The sequence below is a fragment of the Mustelus asterias genome, chromosome 5, assembly GCF_964213995.1.
Source record: "Mustelus asterias chromosome 5, sMusAst1.hap1.1, whole genome shotgun sequence".
Lineage (NCBI taxonomy): Eukaryota > Metazoa > Chordata > Chondrichthyes > Carcharhiniformes > Triakidae > Mustelus > Mustelus asterias.
Window position 1 is genome coordinate 116,121,623 of NC_135805.1, and position 20,490 is coordinate 116,142,112.

General features: G+C 44.3%; 1 protein-coding gene across 1 annotated transcript in view; it reads left to right on the forward strand.

Annotated features, from left to right (window-relative positions):
• arhgef10 (Rho guanine nucleotide exchange factor (GEF) 10) overlaps positions 1–20,490 on the forward strand; it is a 305,202-nt gene that overhangs the window by 176,719 nt on the left and 107,993 nt on the right. The window contains exons 18-19 of the mRNA XM_078213587.1: positions 5,218–5,375; positions 6,934–7,109. Of these exons, the coding sequence (XP_078069713.1) occupies positions 5,218–5,375; positions 6,934–7,109 (334 nt within the window). The remainder of the gene's footprint in view (positions 1–5,217; positions 5,376–6,933; positions 7,110–20,490) is intronic.

Genomic DNA, 20,490 nt, shown 5'->3' on the forward strand with positions numbered 1-20,490 from the left:
ATCCATATGCCCCCCCCCCCACCAGAGATCCATCTGCGCCCCCCCCCCCCCCCTGCCCCGAGATACACCCTCGCTCCCGCTTTTCGCTCCCGGGCCGCTTTCTCTGCTTTCTGCGGCTCGAGAGCGAACCGACACGGGCGCGCTTTTTCCAATTTTTTTTATAACTGCGCATGCGCAGTTCAGAGCTCCGATCGTTCTGGCAGCGCTAAGCCCCGCCCACAGCGTGAATCGGACTGGAGATGGCTGAGAGCGTATGGAGGCGCCTGAAAGCGGATTTCTAAGTCGGATCTGTGCTACGCCCAGATTCGGCACTTAGAATGAAAATGGTAAAATCGGGCCCATATTTTGTAGTAGAGGCCACAGGTTAGTCACAAGGATTTGCAAGCCAAGTAAAAAGAAAAAAAAAATCACTCCTTAATTCAGAGATGTCACCTCTAAGATCAATTACAATAGTGCAGAGTAGACATTGAATTTGAAGCCTTTCTGCTTTGCATAACTCAATACGGCCTGACATTGCTTTTATTGAGTAAACTATTGAAGGAACTGCGATACATTGTTTAATGTTGTATGTTTCTGGAAATATTGCTTAAATCCCAATGACTAGACAAACTCATCACCACCCAGCAAAGCATTATGCTTTCTAGGTGGGGCACAGAATTTGAGCACATTATTTATGTCTTATATTTGTGGCCATCTTTATAATGCCATGATATGAATTTTCAACAATAATTTTGCAGGGTCTGCTGTGGTTCAAGAAGGCAGTGCATCACCACCTTCTCAACGGTAACGAGTGACTGGCAACAAATGCTGGTCTAGCCAGCGATGGCCACATCCCATAAATTAACTTTTAAATGTTAATTGTCCTACTTAATCAGCCTCCAGAACTTTTGACATTGCTCCAAAAAATTACCAGTTATAGAGCAATAAGTGTATTAAAATAGCAGTTTCAAAACATCTGTTGATCCCAGGACTGTGGTGCTCATCAAGAGTGGTATTCAACAACTGGATTAACACAGCTCCTAGAATAAATGGGCGCATATTCCAACCAACGTGGCACAACAAGGCAATGGTCTTGGGATGTATTGTTCATGTTTACCTGGACATCCTGTACTGGTAGGAAATGGATGGCAGCAAACCTCTTCAGGACAGGCAGGGGATGAGAGGGAACAAGTGTTTTGTAAAACTTAATTCTCCTCCATATAATGCAGGTTTATAGAACACAAACCAAAAAGTGTGAAAGAAAATTCTTAATTGACAAGAACTGCATTTTATAACAAAGAATGATTTTTGGGAATAATAGTTAAAAGCTGCTATACTATAGGGTTAACGCTAGTCCCAGCCTTAGGAGTTTGCTATTAATCATCGTCAGATACATGGGACAGCATCCGTTGTGAGTGAGAACGGAACGATTAGCGTTCCAGTCATAACTCTATTAACTTTCAGCAGCACCGGAAAGTCCCATTTGTGAATGAGAATGGAAGATTTTGGCCATGAAGGAGGCAGATAATCTGTTTAGGCTTGGTCACTGAGTGAAACTACCATGCAAAGAAGTAAAAACTAATATCCTGGATTGGGGTTTGAACTGACTGCCTTCAGACTTTGAAATACTGCCAAGTCAGTCAAACTGACATTTGGCAGAGGATAAAATTGCAATTGAAGCAACATCTATGACATATCATTACATTTTTAAAATTATTTACAGTGGTGGAAGGGAAATATACTTTTGTTGTAATCAGAGACATCAATGGTCTATCGTTTGCATGGACATCTTCCAAAATTCTATAGATTCTGGAATGGTGACTGCAGATTGGAAGGCAGCAAACGTAACCCCACTATTTAAGAAAGAAGAGAGCGAGAAAACATGGAGCTGCAGACCTGCTAGCTTGACATCAACAATAGGAGAACTGGCTGAATCTATACTAAAGAATGTGACAACATGGTCCATAATAGTAGCTCTGAAAAGGAAAATATGTTTTAAAAACCCGTTAGATTTTATTTTAAATGTAACTTCACAGAATATATAAGGGGGAACCAGTGGATGTGGTGAATTTGGATTATGGAAGGCTTTCGATAAGGTCCCACATAAGGGCGGCATGGTAGCACAGTGGCTAGCACTGCTGCTTCACAGCTCCAGGGACCTGGGTTCGATTCCCGACTTGGGTCACTGTCTGTGTGGAGTTTGCACATTCTCCTCGTGTCTGCGTGGGTTTCCTCCGGGTGCTCCGGTTTCCTCCCACAGTCCAAAGATGTGCGGGTTAGGTTGATTGGCCATGCTAAAATTGCCCCTTAGTGTCCTGGGATGTGTCGATTAGAGAGATTAGCGGATAAAATATGTAGGGATATGGGGGTAGGGCCTGGGTGGGATTGTGGTCGGTGCAGACTCGATGGGCCGAATGGCCTCTTTCTGTACTGTAGGGTTTCTTTCTATGATAAGATGTTAGTAAGCAAAATTAGAGCAAGTGGGATTGGGAATAATATACAGGCATGGATTCAGGATTGGTCAAAGGACAGAAAACAGACAGCAGGAATAAACACGTCATTCTTAGGTTGGCAAGCTGTGACACGAGTCATATTGGTCATACGGGCTCAAAACATTAACTCTCCACTGATGCTGTCAGACCTGTTGAGTTTTTCCTACTTTGTCTCTGTTTCAGATTCCGGCATTCATAGTATTTTAGTTTTATATTTTTATATTAAGTTGTGACCAGTTGGGTACCACAATGATCAGTGCTTGCGGCCCCAGCTATTCTATATCAATAATTTGGGTATGGGGATCAAATGTAATATTTCCAAGCTTGCTGATGACACAAAATTAAGTGAGAATCCATGAGAAGGATACAAAGAGGTTCAAGGGAATTCATACAGGCCAAGTGAGTGGGCAAGAACGTGGCAGATAGAATCGAAAATTGAAACATCTTTGGTAAGAAAGAAGCAAAGAGTACTCCTTAAATGGTGAGAGATTGGAAGTGTTGATGTCCAAAGGGATATGGATGTCCTTGTTCTCAAGTTATTGAAGGTACAGCAAGAAATTAGGAAGCCAAATGGTATTTGGCCTTTAGTGCAAGAGGATTTGAGTGCAGGAGTAAAGATGTCTTGCTGCAATTGTATATAGAGCCTTGGTGAGACTGCACCTGAAGTATTGTGTACAGTTTTGGTCTCTTGAGTGTAGGAAGCATATACTTGCCCACAGAGGGAATGCATCAAAGCTTCACGAGATCCCCAGAATTGTCCTGCAAGGAGAGATTGAGGGAGTTTAGAAGAGTGAAAGGTGATCTAATTGAAGCACACAAAATCTTCCAGGACTCAAAAGGGTAGCTGCAGAAAGGATGTTGCCCCTGTCTCGGAGGTCTAGGACCAGGGAACACACAAAGGGATATGGGGATAGTGCAGGAAAATGGCATTGAGGGGGGAGATCAGCCATGATCCAGTTGAATGGGAGAGCAGGCTCAAAGGCCCAAGGGCCAGCTCCTATTCCTATTGCTTTTTTTTTTCAAATCAAATTCTTGTGCTGTAGGTATGAGAAATGTGGATTGCAGTTTTGATAATCATGCCATATCAATAGTTTTTTTTTAACCTTGTGTAATAATGCCATTCTGATAGAAAATTACTGAAGACAACACATTTGAATGTCATATTCCTGTTGAAAACATTGGCCTGGATTTTAAGGTCAGCAGCGAGTGAATGTTGCTTGTTTTGTTTATGGTTGCCCACAAAATTTGTGCAGGTTTTTGCTATGTGGTTCATGGTTAACAGACTGTCAAAGTAGCACCCCTTACAGGGATTTCAGACCTGTGTAAACAGGGTAAACAATGGTGTATTTTCTGAAACAATCAGATTGAAGAATCCTTACTGAGACATGGCTGGCTGGAAATTTGTTTGCACAGTATTGTTCCAAGCAGTGCCATGCAGATTTGCATACATTCCTGGGGATAGGCAATGCTGCAGGCTGCTATATGCATGGGTTTCTTTATTCGTACTATTTAAGAGACCCATGAGAACTGCACAGGTAACATTTCACAGCGCTGCCTGTCCCTGAGGAATCAACGTAGTATGCATGGCGCCTTGGGGTGGCACAGTGGTTAGCACTGCTGCCTCACAGCAAGAAGTTTAACAACACCAGGTTAAAGTCCAACAGGTTTATTTGGTAGCAAAAGCCACACAAGCTTTCGAACCTCTAAGCCCCTTCTTCAGGTGAGTGGGGCATCTCCACATCATGCCTCACAGCACCAGGGACCTGGGTTTGACTCCTGGGTTGGGTCACTGTGCGGAGTCTACACATTCTCCCTGTGTCTGCATGAGTTTCCTCTGGTTTCCTCCCATGTGCTGGTTAGGTGCATTGGCCGTGCTAAATTCTCCCTCAGTGTACCCAAACAGGCGCCGAAGTGTGGCGACTAGGGGATTTTCACAGCAACTTCATTGCAGCGTTAATGTAGGCCTACTTGTGACAGTAATTTAAAAAAATTGAGGTGGGCACAATGCGAACAAGTTGCTTTCCCTTAGAGTCTAAACTCGGAAGTTTGTTAAATTTAATTCAGTGTCAAATTGTTTAGAGAAAGCAAAGCAAAGAGTTGGACAAAAGAAAAATATAGAGGGAGGTAAAGGAATCAAGTGAAAGGAAAGAAGAAATTCTTTAAAAATCGCCACCATAATTAAAATTTGCATACTCCACACTTGTAAAATAAAATTTTCAGTGCCGGGGAGAAATTTGGCAGCAATTATGACCAGAAATGTATGTTCCCCAACCAGTGGGGATTTAGGCAGGGATGAAGCATGAAGTTGAAGGGATGGAATTCCCTCCGGGTTCCCGTCCATCGCAATTACGCAGTTACATTACGCTGTGGTGGGCAAGGCCTTGGAGGGGAAGCCTGAATTTGCCCTTTCATTGCCAATTATTTGACACTTAAGGGACATTTCCTCAATTTATAGGCTGGTGGGAGAATTAAATTTGCGTGGGGGAAGGCCTAAAAGCAAGAGAGTTAGATCTCGTGCAGGAAGGGTGGTTGGAATCTTCTTCAGAAGCCCCATTCTGAGGTTTGGTGACCAACTCCACCCCCTCCTCCCCCACCCCTCCCAAGTCCAGAGGCCACCAGACCTCCCTCCCAACCACTGGCCTCTCCTCAGAGCACCAATCACCGCCTTTGAGCCCGCTTTGGAACTCCTTGAATTTACTTGGGCCTCCAGTGCCCAGATTTATCAGACATCTTATTTTTTATTCAGTCTATTGCAGTGGTGTTGCTGCCGGGCCTGGATGATTGGCTGGCAGGTCTCTTAAGGCAGAACAGCCTCCTGAGTGAGAGACAGAAGTCCCATCAGCAGCCACTTATTGCTCATTTGAGTGTGAAATGGCTGCGGGGCACTTGGAGTCAATGGGTCATGTACCCAGCCAACTCTTCTGATGGAGGGAGCAAGGCCCTGCCATCTGAAAACTTCAGGCCTATGACTTATTATGCAATTACAAACTAATTTGCACCTGAATGGACAAATTAGTGGGTGTCTAATGGCTAGGTGGGGGCCAGTTCACTTTATTTTGGCTAGCTGGCTAGCAAATGTTTCAGATTAATACCAAAAGCTCGGGTTTGATTTCTGTGCCAGCTGAAATAGACTTGAGACCTCCCTCTTTACCCTGCCCTTGAGAGTGGAAGGCCACCGCAAGCCACCACTAACAAGAACCACGAAGAAAAACAGCTCAGGATGAAGTCTTTGGTTAGAGCACATACATTTGAACAAAATGAATGGTTAGACACTGAAATTTCAGTCCTCTCATGTATTTGAATGCTGGCTGTCTTGCTCTTTCGACAAGCTTGTGGAGGAGCAAGTCAAATTGGACAGTAACTTCCTGATTGCCTCATTTAATTGCTTATGTGTGGATGCTGGAAATTACTTTCTGAATTGCCCCTTAACAACACTTATCACTGATAATCTCACTGTTAGTCTTGCTGCATAATCCCGTCCTTGGGATCGTCTTTTAATGTTTCTTTTAATATACTCATTCATTGGCATCACTGACGATGCTGACATTTATTGCCCATCCCTAATTATACTGATTGTTTCTCGTATATGTTAGGGTCTTGGACCTTAACCCCAAGGTATATTATGAAACCAGACTAGACCACAACAGTTTTCCTATTTTGGCATAAGTGTGAGGGTAGGATGCTTAGCTTCAAGAGTAATTCCACTGACAAGTTAGGGATCTTTTATCAAAACAAGCTTTATTCATAACATAGTTTAAATGTAATTCTAACAAAATGAAGCATCTTAACAAATAAAACAGTTGAACGATAGTTTAAAAAATGAAAAGAAACAACTCTAATTTCTAACCTATCATTATTTCAGTTCCAAATAAGCAACAGTCCTTCTAGACTCAAATGCCACTTTAAATGCAATTAGCAATCCCAGGCATACTTGCTATAAATTGGTGTAGACAGTCTTAAAGCTGTCAGAGTGACTTTGTGCAGAGAGAGAGCACCTTGTAGATTTCTGTCTTTAAACAACCCCAGCCATAAACTGAACAGAAAGCTATTTTTCTATTTCCCTGGTATGTACCTAGCTCCTCCCATTAACTACATTAGCACACGACCCTGTATACCTAAACCTACCATCCACTCCATTCATCAAAAAAAAACCCGGTGAAATCTTTTATGAACAAGTCCATTAGCCCTCTCCTAAATAAACATTACCAGTCTAAAATGAGGCATTATCCTGCTATCCCAGCATCTGGGCTGTATTCCTACCAAAAATACCGACTGTCTGTAGAAAAACTGAACTGTAAACATTCTACAGAAATACAAAATATATCAATAGCACAGTATATCACACACAGTAAAACTTCTATACTTGCTATAAGTGATTTCCAGCATCACCAGTTTTGTTTCTGTTTTATCAAGATGTTAGTTTTACCTGGTATTCTATTTAATTGCCTGCATTTTATTTCAGTGTCCAGCATGACAGCAGCGGAATAATGCCCTCTGGACTGAGGTACTTGCTTAAGTGGAGTGTGCCGTTAAAACAGATTGAAGTGGTAGAATTTGGGAACAGCGAGGACCTGGGAGAGAAAAACAGATTTACCCCGCCACATTCTGGAGAAAAGATTCTAATTAATGCAAAGCCAAGTAAGTATATTTTCCAATTTTGATAGTTCAGACATGCAGCTGGTGATCCTTTGACCCATGCTTTCTCCTGAGTAATAGAGGATTTTACAATGTTAACAACGAGAATTTCCAAAGCGCAGTCTATGGCTGACCTCATCCTAGGAACCTGGATCTATTTGTACTTTTGTTTCTTCTTCCCTTGTTTGTTCTGTTTGAATGTAGATTTTGCCTCCAGTTTTGTAAAGGTAGTTTCTTGTGCTGTTGTATTATTTCTGGAGGTGGCCAGTTAGCTCAGTTGGCTAGATGGCTAGCAAGTGGTTAAAGATTGCGGGTTCAATTCCCATTCTGGCTGAGGTAGACTTGGGACCTAATCCCTGCCCTGCACCTGAGAGTGGAAGGCACTGGCAAGCCATCACTCACAAAAGCTGCCAAGAAAGAGCCTCACAATGAAGTATCAGCAGACAATGAGCCAAGAACCTGCTTCTGGCTAAAACATACATGAAATATTATATTGCTGATGAATGAAGTCACAAAAATATGACTACCACGGTAGACTCCATGCAAAGGTAGTCCCTAGACTCTCCATAAAGGAGTGAGGTTGAAAGCCTGCATTTTCCATTTGCATTGTAATTTTTTCAATTGTACATTGATATATATATATATACAATATTTAAGTTAATAAATCACAAACATGTAGCAACTCCTTAAGACCACTTCACATGCACCCAGCACATGTTTTCATCTTTCAACTCCTCCTGGTAAGATTATTTGAGTATTGGTCCTGTGGGTTATACTTCAGGCTCCCCACATCCTTTTTGGCTTCCGTTCCTGAAAGAAAGCAATATTTCTGTGCACTGCTTATAATGCAAGTTTAATTAGGTATAAAAACACTGCTCCAACTCTCTGGGGTCAATTTCCATTTTGCTGGCATTTTAAAGGTTTTATTTAAACCCCTAAATTTATTTTGTATGCTGAATGAATGGACATATATTTATATCTGCTGCGTATGGTTGAATGACTGAAAAGAATGTTTAAAAGCACACATTATTAATAAAACTTCATCTCTTAAGGTGTAACTGAACACAGAAAGTCACATCTTTACTACTTTTTCTATGAATGGTGCATATACCCGGTGACATCAGTGAAAGCTTTATCGGCTGACATAAATGAATGCATTGGGACATTAAGGTTGTTGATATTGTTGTTTACATGTTGTTAGGAACGACATAGTTTAGTTTAATGGAATAGCACTGCTATTTTCTCGGTGGAAAAAAGTAGAGCTGGGGCATTGGCTTTATGGAATCTTAGGAGTGTGCAAGTAGCTGACTTGACCCCTTTGTGGGCCATGATTCAAGTATATGTGGGGGACATCTGGATCTTATGGATTTCAGACCTTTGAGATCTCCAGAATTCCAGGCAGAGATGTTGACAATGGTTCAAATTTTTGCAGACTATTTACTAAATAAGATTTTATTCTCATAGGAAATGTATCCTGCCCTATATACCATTAAACAAGAAATTAATACCAGTTTATAATTTCTGTAAATGTAGTAAAATGTGCTGCTTGGCTTTATTACATATGTAAGTAATTAATTAATGGGAAGAATATGTTTTTAATATCAGAAGTCTGAAAATTGTCCATTTATCACTGATAGCCAACATCTGCATATGTACATACGTTACTAGCAAGCAATTTTTGAACATAGCGGTTTGATTTATTTTCCAGTCTTACGGACAGGAGACAAGCAAACTGTATTCCTTTCCTCTGATCAACTGTCTGGGTGCTTTTCTGGTTGGCGGATCGTAACTAGTGGCGTGCCGCAGGGATCGGTACTGGGGCCTCAACTATTTACCATTTATATAGACGATCTGGAGGAGGGGACTGAGTGTAGGGTAACAAAGTTTGCAGACGACACAAAGATAAGTGGAAAAGTGAATCGTGTGGAGGGCGTAGAAGGTCTGCAGAGAGATTTAGACAGGCTGAGTGAGTGGGCGAGGATCTGGCAGATGGAGTATAATGTTAACAAATGCAAGGTTATTCACTTTGGAAGAAATAATAGCAAATTGGATTATTATCTAAATGGAAAGAAATTACAACATGCTGCTGTGCAGAGGGACCTGGGGGTCCTTGTGCATGAGACGCAAAAACCCAGTCTGCAGGTGCAAAAGGTGATCAAGAAGGCAAATGCGATGTTGGCCTATATCGCAAGGGGGATAGAATATAAAAGCAGAGATGCCTTGCTGCATTTGTACAGGGCATTGGTGAGGCCGCAGCTGGAATACTGTGTGCAGTATTGGTCCCCTTATTTGCGGAAGGATATATTGGCCTTGGAGGGAGTGCAGAGAAGGTTCACCAGGTTGATACCAGAGATGAGGGGTGTTGATTATGAGGAGAGACTGAGCAGATTGGGTTTGTATTCGTTGGAATTTAGTAGGCTGAGGAGGGATCTTATAGAGACCTATAAGATAATGAAGGGGCTGGATAGGGTAGAGGTGGAGAGATTCTTTCCACTTAGAAAGGAAACTAGAACTAGAGGGCACAGCCTCAAAATAAAGGGGGGTCGGTTTAGGACAGAGTTGAGGAGGAACTTCTTCTCTCAGAGGGTGGTGAATCTCTGGAATTCTCTGCCCACTGAAGTGGTGGAGGCTACCTCGTTGAATATGTTTAAATCACGGATAGATGGATTCCTGATCGGTAAGGGAATTAGGGGTTATAGGGATCAGGTGGGTAAGTGGAACTGATCCATTTCAGATCAGCCATGATCTTATTGAATGGCGGGGCAGGCTCGAGGGGCTAGATGGCCTACTCCTGCTCCTATTCCTTATGTTCTTATGTTCTTATGTCTGTAAACAGAAGGTGTTTTGAAATATTTTTGAAGTATGCAGTGGTGTGATTTCCGATGCTCTGTTTGTGTGATCCAATTTACTAATAACTCACAGCAAACCCATGCTATGATTAACTCAGAAGGTTTGTTTATTCAATATTCAAAATTCAGGGGTAGGAGTGTTCACACCTTCCCATTCCACTACACACTAAAGGGTGAAGGGATGGGGGAAGAGAGAAAAATAAAAAAGAATTTTAGAACTAGTGAAACTACAGAAATGGAAATTAGTTCATGTGATTCCCAAAGTCTGAGAAGTCAAAACCCAAAGGGTGTTTCCTTCTTGGCAGAGATTAGTCCGAATGAGTCTAGGGTTGGAGACAACCACAAAAAACTCATTCAAATGATTGGCGCTGCAGCACAATGGGCTTTCTGTGCTTAGACCATTTGGCAAGAGTTGATCGGAGACTTTTAAAAATAAAGCAGACTTTGAGGAGTTGAGAGATGGTAATCAGCCGCTTTCTCAACCATCTGTTGTAGTCCTTTTCGGTTGATAAAACAAAGGCCAAATGCTTGGGTCAAGTGACCTGACCATTTAATGGTTAATGGCAACTTCACAATCCGTTTCTTTGCTTTAGACCAGAATTCCATTGTTTTCTCTTGAAATGGACCTGGACAGTTCCAGGAGTGAGATGAGTCTGTTAACTACTCTGCAGGCATAACAAATTTTGATCTCTCTCTTTTGTGATAGTTCAGGTTGGGGAGCGAGTTTGTTTGCATTTCCTCTGCTTTTGTTGATTACAAGTAGTCTGTACAATGAGCTGAGAGATTCCACAGGCTGAGAGCGGAATCATTTTGTTCTTGTAACTCCTGTGGGAGCTCCCAGAACAAAAGGGCCAATCCTGTGGTCATGTGAGTTGCAGCAGCCATCTTTTTGGATCATCAAAAAGCCACTTTTTAAAAAGAAATGACAAAAAAATAGAGTTTTGGGTTTCTTTTCATATGGACCCAACGCCAGAGAAATAGTATAAATTTGTTAAGTTTAAGCTTAAGTTTATTTCTTAGTGTCACAAGTAGGCTTACACTCACACTGCAATGAAGTTACTGTGAATATCTACTAGTCGTCACACTCCGGTGCCTGTTCAGGTACACTGAGGGAGAATTTAGCGTCTTTTGAACTGTGGGAGGAAACCGGAGCACCCGGAGGAAACCCACGCAGACACGGAGAGAATGTGCAGACTCTGCACAGACAGTGACCCAAATCAGGATTGAACCCAGGTCCGTGACGCTGTGAGGCAGCAGTGCTGTGAGGCATCACTGTGCCACCATGCCACTTACTGGTTATGACCGGTCTGGATTTGTTTGGTTCTGTAGAAACAATTAGTGTGGACAATCTTTTGCCCAAATTTCAAATGTGAGTGACACATTTGCTTTTAGTTCACGAATTAGTATCGGTCATTCTCTCCGGCTTTGTGCTCTGAAATATCAGTGAGACTTGAAATCAGAGCTCAGATGAGGTTGAATATATCTACATCACTGGGCATACTAATGTAGTATATCTATGCCTAGTTCTTGTGGGAGTTTAGAATGTAACTATATAATGAGGAAAGAGGAACAATGATGAGTCAGCACCTAAAAATAACCACGTCTTAAGAGAAACTTTCAAAATCAAAACTGTCATTATTTTTTCATGCATGTAAATATGAATGGTAATTATTCCTATCATTTTTATTTCAGGAAAATAATGCAAATTAAGATGAGGAAAGATAATTAGGGAAGGTTTTCAAGTTACTAACCAGACACCCAAAGCTAGATTAATTGAAACCATTTCCTGCTAAAACTAGTTTATCTCCCGGCAAGAGCACTGGTCTTCGTTGTGTTCAAGTAAAACCAGTTTGTACTGCACAAACCACTGATATCTCTGAACTGGTTCCAGGTATGTGAACTCCTTCCTACACTATCCATCTAGCTATTGTTAGGATACCAGATCAGAAACCCCAAAGTATATTATGAAGTCAGACTAGACCCCAACAACTTGCTATCTTGACATTAATGTGAGGATATGATGTTTCATTCCAGGCATGATTCTACTGGCACACTAGGGAGTTTTTATCAAAACAAATTTTATTTAACAACACAGTTTAACTATAACAAATGTATTAGCATAACAATAATTGAACAATACTTAAACATGACAAGATACAATTCTTAACTGCTAACATATCACTAAGTTCCAATTCAAGCAATATTCCTCTAATAGACTTACACCTCTTTACAATTAGTTAGCAAAGTACAGACATACTTGCTTATCTCAGGTTAACAATCCTAGAGCTTTCAGAGAGACACCTGTTTTTTCTAGCAGTCCAAACAGCAGCTGCTTGTATTTTAAAAATGAAACCTAAACAGTGTTTTTTCCCTGCAGGCTTAAGTACATGACTATGTCCATGCCAATCAACCTAATCAAAGCTCTACACTGAAATCTCCAAGGAAGACCCAAGTAAATGCAAATGCACTAGCTCAGCTTAAATCAAACACTCCAGGTCTAAAATAAGTATTTATTGTGTGCTCCCAGCTACTAATTTAAAGGTTTAGCTAGACAAATCAGTTTCTTGCAAAACAGATTTGAATTCTAAACATACCCCTTACAAGAAACATGACATAAATATTTGTTAAAGGCACAGTATCATCACACTATGCAGGAAATTACCTTATGTTGGTTTTCCTATACTGAAAATTCTGTGCTTCCTGTAGCATTGTTTTATAAACCATAGTGAGATATGTACCCCCACTCAATCGGTACTTTTACATGTGCTGTCTTTTAATTTATCGTTTTCTCCATCTCTATCCACTTCAATAGAATGTTTCTTTCTCCTTTGCTTTTACTTTTCTTGGCATGGAGTGAGATCGGATTATATGTGGGACCTGACCCTGTGTAGGCAACCTATGGGAATGCTTCAACAACCACCTTGGCGGCGCCCAGTTAAGAGACCGCTGCCGGGCCAACTGGGCTGGCTGTCCATGTTGTCAGCTTAATCAGAGAGCCAGCAGCCCTGCAACCTTGTCAACACCACCATCAGAATTGGTCACTGCCGAGGCTGAAAGGGGATCGAGAGGGTGCCTCCATTTTGAGGCAGCCTCAAAGGGGAGGGGAGAGATTTGTTTCTGTGCTGGGCGCATGCCTCAGCGACCAAAGGGATAACTTTTTCAGTAGCGACATTAGGGCTGCCAGCGAAACTATTGCTGTTGGAAGGTCCCTTCTTGGATCATGGAACCTCTGGAAACCAAGGCCCCCTTCCCCTTCCCTCTCCATAGTTTTCACATTAAGTGTGGTGTACAAGGAGTCTACTGAACATGCTTTATGTATTAGTGGATCTTTGACATTGCTGGTGGTGAGTTATTCAACATACAGTGTTCTATTGGAGCCCTTGATTTATGAGATTGAATTTCTGAATATAAAATTACACCCAGTCTGAAAGTTGCTCAAAGTAATGACAGGAAATCCATTATTGTAAGGATTTCATTATCTCTCAGACAAATAGATAAATCTATAACCATTTTTCCTCTTGGGTGAGAAAATTATTAAAAGAAATGTAGCAATTTATGAAGTAGTAAAAATTTAGGACTGATTTATAAATTGTTCTTGTTGTAACTTGCCTGCTGATGATACTTTTTTTGGCTGATGTAATATTGCCACTGTTAAATATATTCAACACAGAAAAAGTATTTTGCAGGAAAAACCCACCCTTTGATTTCACAATTTTGTAATGATGTTTATGTGCACTGGTAGTCATGGTTTCACAGAATTTTGGATTTCAAAATCAAAACACGAGTTGATTGGCTAATGAGGATGATTGAATAGCTCGCCAGAACTTGTAAAATTGGGCCCTATTTTACCATTTTGATTCTAAGTGCTAAGCGGACTGAAACTGGGGGCCCGATTTTACCAAAATTTGTTGGGTGTTGGGCCTAAAACGCGGTCCAGACCCGACCCAAGGCCAATCGCGTCTTTACCAACGGCCGATCCAGACACCGATCCGGCACGCGCCCGAATCAGCCAGCGGGCTGATTTAAATGCATTTGCGTGCATTTAAATCGGCATAATGAAGCCCGCGCCCAACTTACCCAAGGATTCCCACTTTACGAGGCTCCGATCCGATTGGCGCCCGCGCATTTACTGTGTTGCTGAATTCAAGTCTGATTGGGCTTCAACTCAGCAACTGAACCGCCGAATCGGCCCCGACCACCCTTTGCGGACCGCCCCCGCGAACCACCCCGGCAGCCCACCACACACCCCCCCCCCGATCGGACCACCCTGGGACGCAGGCCCCGCCAGCAGCCTCCCCCGCGAGACTGGACCCCCCGGGCCCCCGACCTACCTTGATCGCTGGTGTCCGTCGAAAGCATCTTGCGATCCTGGATCCTGGCCTTGTTCCGGGGGTCCTGATGGGTAGGATGACATCTCTTCCCTGGAGGGGGCGGGGGCGTGGGGGGGTAGGGGGGGAGATGTGACAGATGTGACATCTCTTTCCTGAGGGGGGGTAGGGGGGGATATGACATCTCTTCCCTGAGGTGGGGGTAGGGGGGATGTGACATCTCCGTCCCCGTCCCCTCGGAAGGGGGGGGGGGGGGCGAGACGTCACATTCCCCCCCCCCCCCCCCCCCCCCCCCAGGGAAGAGACGTCAGATCCCCTCCCTCATCCCCCAGGGAAGAGACGTCACATCCCCCCCCCCCCCGCCAAGGGAAGAGACATCACCTCCCCCCCCCCCCCCCCCGCCCCAAGCAGGGAAAGTCAGTCAAAGTCCCCTGTCACATCGCTCCCGAGCCGGATAATGCCTCCCCCTGGCTCCCACTCCCACATTACTGACCTCTTATCCCCCACCCCGTCTGTCACCCCTCCATGTGCCCTTCCACTCTCCCCCCTCCACCAATCTCAAGAATAGTGGCAGTGGACCCACCCTTCACCATCACTGATCACAGGCAGAGTGGCAGCGGCATCCCTCTTCCCCCTCACTGATCTCAGGCAGAGTGGCAGTGGAACCCCCCCTTCCCCCTCACTGATTTTTTTTTTTTTTTTAACTGGTCGGTGCAACATCGTGGGCCGAAGGGCCTGTTCTGCGCTGTAATGTTCTATGTTCTATGTTCTATGATCTCAGGCAGAATGGCAGCGGAACCCCCCCTTCCTCCTCACTGATCTCAGGCAGAGTGGCAGCGGACACCCCCCCTTCCCCCTCACTGATCACAGGCAGAGTGGCAGCGAACCCCCCCTTCCCCCTCACTGATCTCAATCAGAGAGCCATAGGGTCCACCTTCTCCCACCCCACCACCCCCCCACACACACACACACCGATCTCAAGTAGAGAGCCATTGGACGCTCAGCACTTACCTCCTCACTAAGTGGAGCGTCCGAATTAGATTTTTGTAGAGTATGTGTATTTCATGCCGAATCTGGATGGGTGAATGCGGTGGTAAAGGGGGAGGTGCCGGTAAGGTTGGGCGTGGATCCCATTAAGTCAATTTAAATGCTTGCAAATGCATTTAAATTGCCATCGTGCCCGTTTCGGGTGCGGTCCCGATTGCGACCATTTTTGGGCCTTGGTAAAGGGGGAACCGGCGCAGAGGCGGCCGCGGATCGCGCTACTCGCCTCATGCCCGAATTTACCAAGATTCCACACCCGAAAACGGGCGCAACTTGATGGTGAAATTGGGCCCATTGTATTCTTTATTGAAAGCAATTAAGAAATGGACTCAACAGAGTAACCTTGCAAAATAGTGAATGCATCTACTTTAATAGTTCATTGAAAACTGATTTATGATATAAGCCTGCTGTTTCTTTATGATGGGCCACATATTTGTGCAAGGGCAGTATTTTCTTCTGATAACTGATATGAATAGTCTTTTGTTTATTTTTGAGTGTTTTTTTCCAAGCCAAACTCTGACCCATAGCTTTAGATTAAGTGGAAATGGCGTCACTGCATTGCTGCCATTTTTCACCGAGAATTTTGTATCCTGACATGAAAACTACAGACACATTATTCATTTGAAAAATGCCCGAGTGAGTCCAAACAAAGGTTGTACACAGAGAGCGGGAGGTCTTTGTTTCAGAGTTTTCAATATTGGCTGTTTCATTCACCTCTTATTTCAAGGATTTTTTTTAAATGTTGAAGGTTCTTCACAAATTCCTGCCAAACTGGTAGGGAGGCCATGGAACCTTTACAGATTAAAGGGGAGATTAAAGGGGAGGAGGTGCTCGCTGTCTTGAGGCAAATCAGAGTGGATAAATCCCCAGGACCGGACAGGGTATTCCCACGGACCTTGAGGGAAGCTAGTGTTGAACTTGCAGGGGCCCTGGCAGACATACTTAAAATGTCAGTATTCACGGGGGAGGTGCCGGATGATTGGAGGGTGGCTCATGTTGTTCCGTTGTTTAAAAAAGGTTCCAAAAGAAATCCGGGAAATTATCGGCCAGTAAGTTTGACGTCGGTGGTGGGCAAGTTATTGGAAGGTGTGATAAGGGATAGGATCTACAAATATTTGGATAGACAGGGACTTATTAGGGAGAGTCAACATGGCTTTGTGCGTGGTAGGTCATGTTTGACCAATCTATTAGAGTTTTTCGAGGAGGTTACCAGGAAAGTGGATGAAGGGAAGGCGGTGGATGTTGTCTACCTGGATTTCAGCAAGGCCTTTGACAAGGTCCCTCATGGGAGGTTAGTTAGGAAGGTTCAGTCGCTAGGTATACATGGGGAGGTAGTAAATTGGATAAGACACTGGCTCAATGGAAGAAGCCAGAGAGTGGTTGTGGAGGATTGCTTCTCTGAGTGGAGGCCTGTGACTAGTGGTGTGCCGCAGGGATCGGTGTTGGGTCCATTATTGTTTGTCATCTATATCAATGATCTGGATGATAATATGGTCAATTGGATCAGCAAGTTTGCTGATGATACAAAGATTGGAGGTGTAGTGGACAGTGAGGAAGGTTTTCAAAGCTTGCAGAGGGATTTGGACCAACTAGAAAAATGGGCTGAAAAATGGCAAATGGAATTTAACGCAGACAAGTGTGAGATATTGCACTTTGGAAGGACAAACCAAAGAAGAACGTACTCGGTAAATGGTAGGACTCTGAAGAGTGCAGTTGAACAGAGGGATCTGGGAATACAGGTACAGAATTCCCTAAAAGTGACGTCACAGGTGGATAGGGTCGTAAAGAGTGCCTTTGGTACATTGGCCTTTATAAATCGGAGTATCAAGTATAAAAGTTGGAGTGTTATGGTAAGGTTATATAAGGCATTGGTGAGGCCGAATTTGGAGTATTGTGTACAGTTTTGGTCACCTAGTTACAGGAAGGATGTAAATAAGATTGAAAGAGTGCAGAGAAGGTTCACAAGGATGTTGCCGGGACTTGAGAAGCTGAGTTACAGAGAGAGATTGAATAGGTTGAGACTTTATTCCCTGGAGCGTAGAAGATTGAGGGGAGATTTGATAGAGGTGTATAAGATTTTGATGGGTATAGATAGAGTGAATGCAAGCAGGCTTTTTCCGCTGATGCTAGAGGAGAAAAAAACCAGAGGGCATGGGTTAAGGGTGAAAGGAGAAAAGTTTAAAGGGAATATTAGGGGGGGCTTCTTCACGCAGAGAGTGGTGGGAGTGTGGAATGAGCTGCCGGATAAAGTGGTAAATGCGGGGTCACTTTTAACATTTAAGAAAAACTTGGACGGGTTCATGGATGAGAGGGGTGTGGAGGGATATGGTCCAAGTGCAGGTCAGTGGGACTAGGCATAAAATGGTTCGGCACAGACAAGAAGGGCCAAAAGGCCTGTTTCTGAGCTGTAATTTTCTATGGTTCTATGGTTCTAATATTATCCATGTAGTTTCAAGGGTAAGACAGACTTGTATATGTAGTATGAATGCCTACAAGGGCCATGTGAGCTGCAGGAGTATTTCTTTGGATGAATATGGTACGGGTAACATAAGGCTGTTCTTTATTATTATGTTGTAAAGGTGTTCTGCTATCCCAGGCCTCAGGGCACTGGAGGTGAGTGAGGGAGAGGTTGTTATTTCTTTTACTATCTCGTCCAGGCTTGTCCAATCCATTCCCTTGGGCGCCACATTTGCATGTTTTTCTGACACAAGGGGCCGATGAGTGAATTTCAGAAAAATAAACTTCGGCACAACAATAAACTGAATTACAAAAGAAGTTCAGGTTTTAAGAAAATAAACTATTTCTGAGCAGAGGTAAAGAGAAGTCAAAGCAATAAAATGACTGTGAGAAGGTCAGTGGTTGTGGGTGTGTGAGTGGGTGTGTGTGTGGGTGTGTGTGTGTGGGTGTGTGTGTATGGGTGCTGTGTGAGTGGGTGTGTGTGTATGGGTGCTGTGTGAGTGGGTGTGTGTGTATGGGTGCTGTGTGAGTGGGTGTGTGTGTATGGGTGCTGTGTGGTGGTGAGAGTGAGTGAGAAACCTGAAACTGGGCATTAGGCAGACTCGCACTTATCCCCACATATTCACTTAGTCACTTTCGCAATTCCAGGCACACGCGCACACACTCACACACAAGTCAGTCTGGCACTAACACACTCACTCACTCACTCACTCACATACACACACACACACTCGCCCACCCACACACACTCTCCCACACTCACTCTCCTACACCCACACTCTCCCACACCCACACTCTCCCACACACACACTCTCCCACACACACACTCTCCCACACACACACTCTCCCACACACACACTCTCCCACACACACACTCTTCCACACACACTCTCCCACACACACACTCTCCCACACACACTCTCCCACACACACACTCTCCCACACACACACTCTCCCACAAACACACTCTCCCACAAACACACTCTCCCACACCCACACTCTCCCACACCCACACTCTCCCACACCCACACTCTCCCACACCCACACTCTCCCACACCCACACTCTCCCACACCCACACTCTCCCACACCCACACTCTCCCACACTCACACTCTCCCACACCCACACTCTCCCACACCCACACTCTCCCACACCCACATTCCCACATCCACACTGTCCCACACCCACACTCTCCCACACTCTCTCACACCCACACTCCCCCACACTCTCCCACCCCCACACTCTCCCACCCCCACACTCTCCCACCCCCACACTCTCCCACACCCACACTCTCCCACACCCACACTCTCCCACACCCACACTCTCCCATGGGACATGGTAGACAGAGTACACTTCGTCGTCCAGTACTTCCCCGGAGCGGAGAAGCTACGACATCTTCTCCGGAGCCTTCAACATGTCATTGATGAAGACGCACGTCTCACCAAGGCCATCCCCACACCCCCACTTCTTGCCTTCAAACAACCGCACAACCTCAAATGGACCATTGTCCGCAGCAAACTACCCAGCCTTCAGCAGAACAGTGACCACGACACCACACAACCCTGCCACAGCAACCTCTGCAAGACATGCCGGATCATCGACACGGATGCCATCATCTCACGTGAGAACACCATCCACCAGGTACACGGTACATACTCTTGCAACTTAGCCAACGTTGTCTACCTGATACGCTGCAGGAAAGGATGTCCCGAGGCATGGTACATTGGGGAGACCATGCAGACGCTACGACAACGGATGAATGAACACCACTCGACAATCACCAGGCAAGAGTGTTCTCTTCCTGTTGGGGAACACTTCAGCGGTCACGGGCATTCGGCCTCTGATCTTCGGGTAAGCGTTTTCCAAGGCGGCCTTCACGACACATGACAGCGCAGAGTCGCTGAGCAGAGACTGATAACCAAGTTCCGCACACATGAGGATGGCCTCAACCGGGATCTTGGGTTCATGTCACACTATCTGTAACCCACACAACCTGACTGGACTTGCAAAATCTCACTAACTGTCCTGTCTGGAGACAATACACATCTCTTTAACCTGTGCTTAACACTCTCTCCACTCACATTGTCTATAGCTTTAAGACTTGATTACCTGTAAAGACTCACATTCCAATCATTATTTTGTAAATTGAGTTTGTGTCTTTATATGCCCTGTTTGTGATCAGAACTCCCACTCACCTGATGAAGGAGCAGCGCTCTGAAAACTAGTGGCTTTTGCGACCAAATAAACTTGTTGGACTTTAACCTGGTGTTGGGAGACTTCTTACTGTTCAAATCCTTTGGCGCAGTCAATCTTGAGGGCCTTTGGAAGGTCATGGAGATATTCAGCTGCTCTGAGAAATGCATCATGATGGTTCACCGGTTCCATGACGGCATGCTAGCACACGTTCTGGATGACGGCAAGTCCTTCGACCCATTCCCAGTCTCCAATAGAGACAAATAGGGCTTCATTTTAGCACCAGTCCTCATAATTATTTTTCTCTGCCATGTTCTCAGATATTTTCCGTGATACTGATCCTGGTAGCAATATCAAATATTGCATGGACAGGAGGCTGCTCATTCTAAGATGACTCCAGCCAAGACCAAGGACACATTTCTTAATGTCCTCTTTGCCAATGATTGTGCTCTTGCTGTGGGTTCAGAGATGGACATACAATGTAGCATGACTTGGTCTTCATTGTGTACAACAA